The 10,192-nt window shown below is 47.8% G+C and overlaps 1 protein-coding gene across 1 annotated transcript; it reads left to right on the top strand.

Moving 5' to 3' along the window:
* The first annotated feature begins 5,498 nt into the window (after positions 1 to 5,498).
* LOC109773248 (wall-associated receptor kinase 3-like) lies at positions 5,499 to 8,378 on the top strand. Its single transcript, XM_073498681.1, has 3 exons — positions 5,499 to 6,503; positions 6,785 to 6,931; positions 7,097 to 8,378. Exons 1-3 carry the CDS (start codon positions 5,522 to 5,524, stop codon positions 8,317 to 8,319), a joined length of 2,352 nt encoding a protein of 783 aa, XP_073354782.1. The 5' UTR covers positions 5,499 to 5,521; the 3' UTR covers positions 8,320 to 8,378.
* The last annotated feature ends 1,814 nt before the right edge of the window (positions 8,379 to 10,192 follow it).

Genomic DNA, 10,192 nt, shown 5'->3' with positions numbered 1-10,192 from the left:
TGATGGTCGAGCCTTTGTCGTTCTCGTAGTAGCTAGATACAGTTCGCCACCATCGTTTAGCCACAACCATGCTTATATGGTTTGCTCAATCATAACTCACCTAATGCATACCACGGTCACCTGATTAATTAGTCATTTCAACGAGATCGACGCGGACTTTAGTGAACACATGCGTCAATTAGTACACACCGCATACCTAACACGCTCCTTTCCCAAAAGCATGAAATATCTATCTGTACTCTCATCCATCTCATGAGCAACGCATGCATGCAGGAAACATGCATGATGCTTCTGCGTTTCTTCGTTCACAAGTTTAGATGCATGGCCGGTCATTAATTATTCTCAAAAGCTTTTGATTAAACATAAACATGTGAACTCAAACTTTCAAAACTTCTACAAGAAGCTTTCAAAAGTGTTTTGCCCCAACCCCGCGGCCACTTCTCTCTATTTATTTCGCGCTTTTATGGAGCTCCTATGGAAACCAACTTCGCAAATTTCTTTCGCTGCCACCAGAAGAGCATAAGCTTTTCCCTCACATGCCCTTGGCACGAATACCATACCCCTAATATTGTGTTGGTGTAGGATGGTGATCGAGGGATTCCCTAGAGACGTAGGAAAGATCAATTAGCTTCCACCACCACAATAACCCTAAGTCACGTTGCATATCTTTTTTTTTTTGAGGACCATGGAATAGATTACACCATGGTTGGATTACACTCGTCCAGCATAACTTGTCTGGCATTCGGGTGGACGTCAGCAATCAGTAGGTGGTCTCCCCAGTCTCTGGTCGCGGGAACAATTTCATGACCGAGTTTGTTTCTTTGGCGAGAGACAACCTTGATCTCGATGGAGGAAAAACCAGCCGATTTCCTCCCGATGTCTGATATCATTGCAAAGCATGCAGACCTGCTCGTTCCGTCCCGTGTCAGTTCACGAGCAATGGCAGCGCAATCCATCTCAAGAATGAGGTGCTCGGAGTAGAAGTTCGACAGTCCTGACAGTGCCATCGAAACCGCAGAGGCTTCCGCCTCTTCTACTGATGAGCGTTGGGGGAGGCGGCGGCCGATAGAGATATAAACAAATCCCCGAGAATCCTCGAGAATCGATCTTTACGTCGCCGGGGGTGTGTTTAACTAGCACCGCCGACTCGATGAGGCTGAAATCCTCCACATGTAGGATGCCTCCGCCGCCGCCGAGCAGCAGCCGCGGCGGGGTCGTACTATTGTCGCAGGTGAGGTTGAACCCCGGCCAGTAGCACCTAGGCGGTCCCATGCCGAACGGGTACGGCACGCTTATGTTGCCGCAGATGGTGTGGCAGCCCGGCATCCCCATCGGCGCCGGAGCTGGAGGTGAAGCAGCTTCTCCATCGGTGGCGAGCGCCGCGGCCGTGAGCGCTATGATGATGATCTCCGAGAATGAAATGGTCATGTGCGCCATTGATGGTCGAGCCTTTGTGGTTCTCGTAGTAGCTAGATACACTTCGCCACCATCGTTTAGCTACAACCATCGCTCATATGGTTTGCTCAATCATAACTCACCTACTGCATACCACTGTCAGCTGATTAATTAATCATTTCAGCTAGATCGACGCGGACTTTAGTGAACACATGCGTCAATTAGTACACACCACTTACCTAACACGCTGCTTTCCCAAAAGCATGGAATGTCTATCTGTACTCTCATGCATCTCATGAGCTAATTAAGCATGCATGCAGGAAACTTGCATGATGTTTCTTGGTTTCTTCATTGACAAGTTTACATCCATGCCGGTCATTAATTATTCTCAAAATATTTTGAATAAGGATTTCACTACAAATGGAACATCGAATTTTTGACCATGACAAATCTAATGTTTTTCATGACAATTATAGTGTGGACAGGATGGCAATTTTTTTTTATATTTTTGCAAGGATATGTCATGCTTGCTAAAGGAAGTTTGATTTGCCATGTTTAAAATCAGACATCAGATTTTAAACATTACCGTTGATTAAACATAAGAGCAATGCTACATCCACGGACATTTTACAGGGCTAGACCAGTTGGCATGTTTTGATTGGAGATAAGGGGGAAGGAGGGGCCCACCATGATGGAAGGTTACATAACAACTTTGTAGGTGTAGGACTATTGTAAACATAAACATGTAAACTCAATCTTTCGAAAATTCTACATGATGCTTTAAAAGGGGTTTCAACTCGACCTGTGACCACCTCTATCTTTTTACTTTGCGTTTTTATGGAACACCAATAGAATGCACCCTCGGGAATTTTGCTGCCACCAGAAAAATATAAGCATTTCTCTCGCATGCCCTTGAGGCCACTACCACACATCTAATATTATGCTGGTGTGCCGAGGATGGTGATTAAGGGTTTCATTAGAGATGTAGCAAAGAACAAAAGGTCTCCCTTTACACCATTATGATCAAGGAGAAAGGTTTAGCTTCTATCACCAATATAACCCTATGTCCCCATTGCATATAATCATATGAATCATAAGTGTTGAGATGAATGTTCATGAAGCTACCAACAGGGAATAAGTCCCGAAAACCAAAAGTATTCGGCTTTAAAAGTCAAGGCACTCTTTTATCTACTCCATGGGTGGTGAGTGGAAACATCATGCAAGTTTCCTGCATGCATGCTTAATTAGCTCCATGGGTGGTGAGTGGAAACACTGCTTCTACTACCAGTGGAGCCAGCCGCGGCCAGTCTCCGAATTCAATTATATAGGCCATGCAAGTAGCATGTTCTGATCTAAACTTTTTTTTAGAAGAGAGGGTTTCCCCCTGATTTCTGTTAATAGAAACCAAGCATACAACCAACAATCCAAAGGTTTAACATATCACATTACAGACGACCAATCATCGATACGATAGCCACCCATACAAAAGAAATAGGTAGAGAAATAAGAAACTATCTAAACAATCCTACAGCAGTACGTAGCTTGATGCCCGCTTTTAACTGTGCCACTGCCAACTAAAATATACTATTACCAGTACCAAACACGGTGCTTTTTTAAAGGGACGATGCGGATGTTAGTAAATTCGTAGTGCATCCAGCACACACCATGCCAACCGCGCTGCTTTCCCAAAAGCATGGAATATCAAAACTCTGATGCCATGCCTAAAATATATCTCATTCTCACCATCCCCATAGTGTATGAGACAAATGTATGCATTTCGACTAGGGTCATATTCTATGGTTAGTATCTGTTTGCGGTGACATAAGTCCCTCCCTATAACTCTTGAATTAAGAATTCTCACAATAAAAGGGTCTACTCGGTGTTAATTAGGCGTAAATGAAACTTTACGGCTGCCCCTTCGCCTTCCTTCTCTGTTTTCTTTTTACCAGAAATGACAGGGGTCATACGGACCCCTGTTCATCCATATTCATACTGCATCGGTTTACCGAGTAGCGCATTTATGAGAAAGACAATTCCGAATCTGCTTTGTCTACGAATAAGGAAGATATAAATAATGCAACTATGAATCTCATGGAGAGTTCGATCCTGGCTCAGGATGAACGCTGGCGGCATGCTTAACACATGCAAATCGAACGGGAAGTGGTGTTTCCAGTGGCGAACGGGTGAGTAACGCGTAAGAACCTGCCATTCGGAGGGGAGCAACAACTGGAAACGGTTCAATCTAGTAATTTCTTTTAGATTAAGTCTTACGTCTTGTTTGACTGGTGAAAGACTTCCTTTGTTGAAATGTTCTGTTCCCAAAATTCCTAATATAAAAGGAAAAAACTTTCGACTTTCCTAAATAAGGACGGGAAGTAAGAAGGTGGCAGGCGAGTTGCAGCCTGCAATCCGAACTGAGGACACGTTTTTGGAGTTAGCTCACCCTCGCGAGATCGCGATCCTTTGTCCCGCCCATTGTAGCACGTGTGTCGCCCAGGGCATAAAGTGCATGATGTCTTGGCCTCATCCTCTCCTTCCTCCGGCTTAACACCGACGGTCTGTTCAGGGTTCCAAACTCATAGTGGCAACTCTTTTGTTTGTAAGAAAGGAATGAGAGAGATATGGATTAGAAAAAAAAATTCCCTTTTTTCTTTATCTTTTATTTCTATAGATCAGACATTTTATTTTATGGAAGAAAAACATCAACAAGAGAAAAACTTTGTTAGAAATTACCCCTTTCCTGATCGGTATCAGGGCTGGGAAGAATGGTTGTGATAACACGATCCCTCCGTCACCCCAGAATGAAAGGGGTGATCTCGTAGTTCTTGGTCTGTGAAGATGCGTTGTTAGGTGCTCCATTTTCCCATTGAGGACGAACCTCAACCTGTGCTCGAGAGGGTTCCGCCCAAAGAAGCAGGGGCTGCAGTAGCTGTCGGGTTAATGTGAGCTTATCCATGCGGTTAGGCACTCTTCAAATAGGAATCCATTTTCTAACTGGCTTTCGTGCTTTGGTGAGTCGTCCGAGATCTTTTTGATGATCTATGTTGTGTTGAAGGGTGTCAAATGTGATGTTGTACCTGGTCGTTCAAATCTTACCTCCATCTCGGTACAACGAGAAGGAGTTTACTATGGTCAGTGCAGTGAGATTCGTGGAACTAATCGTGCCTTTACGCCTATCGTTCTCTTTGCTTAGCGTCCATGTGTTTCGAATAGGAAAGCACTGGAGATATCTGTGGAACTGTTTTTTTCTTAGCGCAAGCTAGCATATAGACGGCTAATATATATAAGGACAAATCAACTAGAAAAAACCGTTTCCAAAGAAACCACAAGGGACTGTGAGTGAGATAATGGAGGAAGGTGGGGATGACGTCAAGTCCGCATGGCCCTTATGGGCTGGGCCACACACGTGCCTACATTCCACAAAATAATACACCACAAGTAGGAGCTAATGAATAGGCCTGCGATTCCATAGAAAGACATCACGAACCCGTGCGAAAAAAAACCGAATTTCTTGAGATGGAAGTAGTCTCAGTCAAGTGATATAACATGATAGAGAGTGAAAGAAAAAGCTGGATTATTTTTTTGCACGGATCTCAATGTAAGATCTTATGGATATAACATTTGAGACTTGGCAAGAATGTTCTTTTTTGTGGGTAGTCTCAGCAAGAATGTTCTTTTTTATGGGTGCACAGTGAAACATTATGACAGACTTTGAAACAAAACAAAAACGAACAAAAAATATTTTGAGACGAGATAAATTGGACAGCACCCAAAAAGGTAGAGTGAATCTCAAACAAATCACGGACGGCGGATCGATGCGCGGAATATTCATAGATAAAGCACTCTCTTACATCAACAAGTCTTACTTCCAGTGTGAGCACTGCATGGCAAAGTGAGCGAAACGAGAAAACCCATCATTTGGCTAATAATTGAGCGCGTGTTAGGTGTGTGCAACTTCTCAACGCGGATCCTTATAAAAAATTGATGGACGCGGATTGCCTGCCCAATTGATGCCTTCGGTGGATTGCTCAACAGTGTGCGTATATAAGTATCTTAGAGATCACACAACTACAGTAGTCAACAGTATAACATAGCTGTGAAGCTCAAGCAAGGACCACCAAATATAATGCCAAGAAAGTCGGTGTCCATGGTAATCATAGCAGTGCTGCTGCTCTCGGTGTCCATGGCGGCCGCGGCGCGCGTGCCGGCTGCAGTGGCGCCGGACTGCAACACCACCTGCGGCAACGTCAAGGTGCCGTACCCCTTCGGCATGGGGCCGCGCCACTGCTACAGGCAGCCGGGGTTCAAGCTTATCTGCGACCACAGGAGCACGCCCCCGCGGCTGCTCCTCGGCGACAGCGGCGAATTCGAGGTCGCAGACATCTTCCTGGAGAACAACACGATGCGCGTCCGCAGCAGCCACGGGCTGAACGTGAGCACCAGCACCGGGCGTGGCCGGTGGAGCCTCGGGGGTGATCGCGTCGGCGTGCAACCGCCGCCGTACGTGCTGCTGCCGGACTTCAACGAGTTCATCCTCACGGGGTGCAACGTCCAGGCGACGCTGGTCCGAGATGGCAGCATCGTCAGCGGCTGCGCCTCCTTCTGCTCTGCCACCAACGACGGCGAGCTGGTCACCGGCACGTTTGCTCCCAACGGCACGATCTGCTCCAACATCGGTTGCTGCCAGTCGACCATCCCCATCGACGACGCCACCTATGACGTGCGCATCAGGCGTCTTGACCTCGACGATGGCGGCCCACGGCCGAAGGTGGACGCAGCAGCCGGCGGTGACTTGCCGTTGAACGTGATCATCGCCGAGACGGGCTGGCTGAGCCAAGATATTGCCAGCTATCTCAACAACCCAGAGCATTCCCCACGGCCGAAAGCAGGGCTGCGGCGGGTCCCCGTCATTCTCCAGTGGGCCGTGCCGCACGGTGCGGCAACGACTGACCTCGACACACGTGCGTGCCCCGGCGATGCTGCCCGGAGCATTTGCAAGAGCACCAACAGTGAGTGCAGAGACGAGGCTTATTATACGCTTAGAGGCTACTCATGCCAATGCAAGGAGGGTTACCAGGGCAACCCTTACCTCACCGGTGGATGCCAAGGTACCTTGTTTTCTTTAACGGTTTTGCCATCTCTCAAGCTAGAAATAAATATTTTAAACCACCTGTCATGTCAGACTTTAGCATGTGTGCAAGTGCAAATGAGTGACAATATTTGCTCTAATTAACGGCTATCAGCAACTGACTAAGAGATAATTAAGGGCTATCAGCAACTTTGTTTTACTTGAATTTTGCCTTCCTGGTTTTAAACAAGACATATCTGGTTTCTACGCTTTTTTTTGTTGAAAATAAAAAACATATCATGGCTCAATCTATATATACAGATATCAAAGAATGTGATAGGAAAGAAGAACATGGGTGCTTCGGCGATTGTCAAGAACTACCCGGGAAGTTCAGTTGTAGGTGCCCGAGAGGAACTTACGGGAACCCCAAAGTACGCAATGGTTGCGTAAGGCCCACTGTAGAAACAGGTATGAACACCACGTTTGTCATACATTATTTTTTTTTGTAATTTTTTATACATTCTATTTATTTGAAGGGTTACCGTTCATTGTATATTTTTGTTACGTAGCGCATACAAACAATGGCCAAAATAACCGATGTTTATTATTTTTGGCATGTTGTTTAATTGCCAGGTCACAACTCGGGATTAATCATTGGTCTATCGGTTGCTAGTGGCCCATGCATTCTAATTTTGGTGCTTGGAGCACTCCTATTAATTCGTGATTTCGAGCAACGCAAGGTGAATATGTTGAGGAGGAAATGGTTCAGTCAAAATCGTGGGCAATTGTTGAAGCAATTGGTATCTCATAGGACAGACATTGCAGAGAGGATGATCATTCCGTTAGGGGAGCTAGAGAAGGCCACCAACAATTTCGACCAAGCTCGTAAGGTTGGCGGTGGAGGGCACGGCACTGTCTACAAAGGGATTTTGTCAGACTTGCATGTTGTGGCCATCAAGAAATCAAAGATTGTGGTGAAGAGAGAAATTGATGAGTTCATAAATGAGGTTGCCATACTCTCGCAGGTCATTCATAAGAATATTGTGAAGCTTCATGGCTGTTGCCTTGAGACAGAAGTTCCTTTATTGGCCTATGAGTTCATTTCCAATGGAACCCTCAACGATCATCTTCACATAGAAGCACTGAACTCACTGCCTTGGAGAGATAGGTTAAGGATCGCAAGTGAAATAGGCAAAGCTCTTGCTTACCTCCATTCTGGTATTTCAGCCCCCGTATTACATAGAGATATCAAGCCTTCCAACATACTTCTTGATGATGCCTTGACAGCGAAAGTGTCAGACTTTGGTGCTTCAAGGTATATTCTTATGGATCAAACAGGGGTAACAACAACTTTAGTGCAAGGAACTAGAGGGTATTTGGATCCTATGTACTATTATACAGGTCGACTGTCGGATAAGAGTGATGTTTATAGTTTTGGAGTCCTCCTTATTGAGTTGCTTACTAGGAAGAAGCCAACTTTGTATGTGTCATCCGAAGGTGATGGTCTTGCTGCACATTTTGCAACATTGTTTGCGGAGGGCAATCTGTTGAAAATAGTAGATCCGCAGGTTGTAAAGGAGGGAGGTAGGGAAGTCGAAGAAGCAGCCGCTCTAGCTGTGTCGTGCATAAAATTAAGAGGAGAGGAGCGGCCAACTATGAGGCAGGTGGAGATGGCATTGGAAGCCCTAGTTGCACCGGGGGAACATGCTATCGAAGATTTGGCAGCAAAAACAGATGAGGAGAAACATGTTGCACTGAGTTATCCATCGGCTAGCAGAAGATCAAACATAGAGGACGCGAGCAGATGTTATAGCCTAGAAGAAGAGTTCATGTTTTCTGCGAGATACCCTCGATAGGTTTTTTCCTTGTGACTAAATGTATGCGTGATGCGGTTTTGTCCTTATTTGTGGCAAAAGTGTGTTTTTAGTGAAAAATATATTTTCGACGCTTTTGTATATTTATTTCCTGGAGTCAAAGGGACAATGTGTTACATGCATTTTCTAAACCAAACGGTGTAAATAAGCCTTGTTTCAGTATGTAAAAAAGTGTAATAAGCCTTCTTTCCGAGAAGCAGGTACGTCTCTCTCCCTGACTGAGCAACCACAATTCCACAAAGCTAGGTAGTTAGCTACAGCTTACAAGTGCCCAGACTACTTTACATGGAGTACAATATTTGCATGCATGGGGCGTGAGAGATTATTGTAGTTGCGTTCAGTCTCACCAACCAAACATGGAAATGGAAGTGCAGAAAAGTACTAAAAGTCTAGTTCGATGGTTCATCACTGGAAGATAAACTAAAACGTACAGAAAGCGGAAGCATGCATGCATTTGTTGGTGGGTCAAGCGAGTGAACAGCCGCGTATGCATGGTGCATTCATAACTCTCCGCGGAGGGCTGCCGGGCTGCAAGACCCGCTGCGGCCGTGAGCGTGCCGTACCACTCGCCGGGGTTCAACCTCACCTGAGTCCACGGTGTTAGGTTGATCTCTTTCCGTGTGGGCCCAACGGCCCACCGGGCCCCTGATCCGCGCCCTGATCGGGGGCGCCCAACCGCAATATGGTTGACGGGCCCCTGTCACGCAGCGCTACATAAAGAGGTGGGGGCCGGCGGCACGCAGTACGAGGTTCACCGCGTTGCCAGTCTCCCCACCGAAAACCCCGACCCGATTTAGGTCTAGCGCTGACAGTGACGGGAAGCTCCGCCGCCGCCACTGCCTACACATCGCCGCCACCTCCACCTTGCCCACTCTCCGCCATCGCCGTGCGCCCCAGCACCACGATGGCCTCCAGCTCGAGTTCATCTACTGCTGCACAAGGTAGGTTCACCGGATCTACTAGCCTGCTCCGATCCAAAGATCTATCAATGGTATCAGCCAGATCGGGCTAGTTGATTTCGGTACAAAGCAACAAAAACAGAAAAAGAAAAAAGTTTCCCTCCCCCAAAAGAACCCTAGAAGGGCAAAGAAATCTAAAAGAAAAGTTGTGCCGCCGTCATGGCCGCACCTGTTCCTCTCGATCTGGACGCGCATCGGCAAGCCGAGGCGTCGGACGAAGAACCACCCCGAAAGGGGCAAAGTACACTGCAGCCAAACCGCTCGACGGCGGCGCGCCCAACGCAAGGGGGACGCGCAGCCGGCGAGGGGGATGGCCACGGCGCCGCATCGGAAGCCCGCGGATCTCTCTCTCTCTCTCTCTGTTGTTGTACGCGGTGGCAGAGAAGAAGAGAAAAAGAAAGGGAAAAGGAAATCCGCTCGCGCGGCGCAGTGGTGGGCGGCCGGCGCAGCCGTGCCTCGCCCCTACTCCACAGAGAATGGCATCGACGGAGGCGCCATGAGAGCAGAGGAGGGGCTCACATCGTGGGCTCTCTCTGCAACAGAGAAGAGAAAGGAAAGAAAGGGGGAAGGGAAAGAGCGCCGCGGCGTGGCACGGTGGCTGTCGTCGCCGTCGCCGGCGGCCAGGCGCGGCTCGAAGGCCCGGCGAACGGGACAGTGCCAGCGGCGAAGGAGAGGAGCGAGCGGCGCGGGGGAGGAGAGAATTGACTGAGGGTTTCGGTCGATCCCCTCGCTCCCTCGGTTTTGTTCGAGCGAACTGCGCGCTGGACCGTCGGATCGTCACGGACGGCCGTGATCAAAACCCTAAGGCAAGCTGGGCCACTGGGCCGAAAGAGAGGGAGGCGCGAGCTGGGCCGGAGGCCGCCAGCTGCGGGCGCCGCCGCGCGCGCTGGGCCGAG

The sequence above is a fragment of the Aegilops tauschii genome, chromosome 5 (assembly GCF_002575655.3).
Source record: "Aegilops tauschii subsp. strangulata cultivar AL8/78 chromosome 5, Aet v6.0, whole genome shotgun sequence".
Classification (NCBI taxonomy): domain Eukaryota; kingdom Viridiplantae; phylum Streptophyta; class Magnoliopsida; order Poales; family Poaceae; genus Aegilops; species Aegilops tauschii.
Note: the sequence above shows the minus strand (reverse complement) of the source record. Positions and strands in the feature narration are given on the sequence as shown.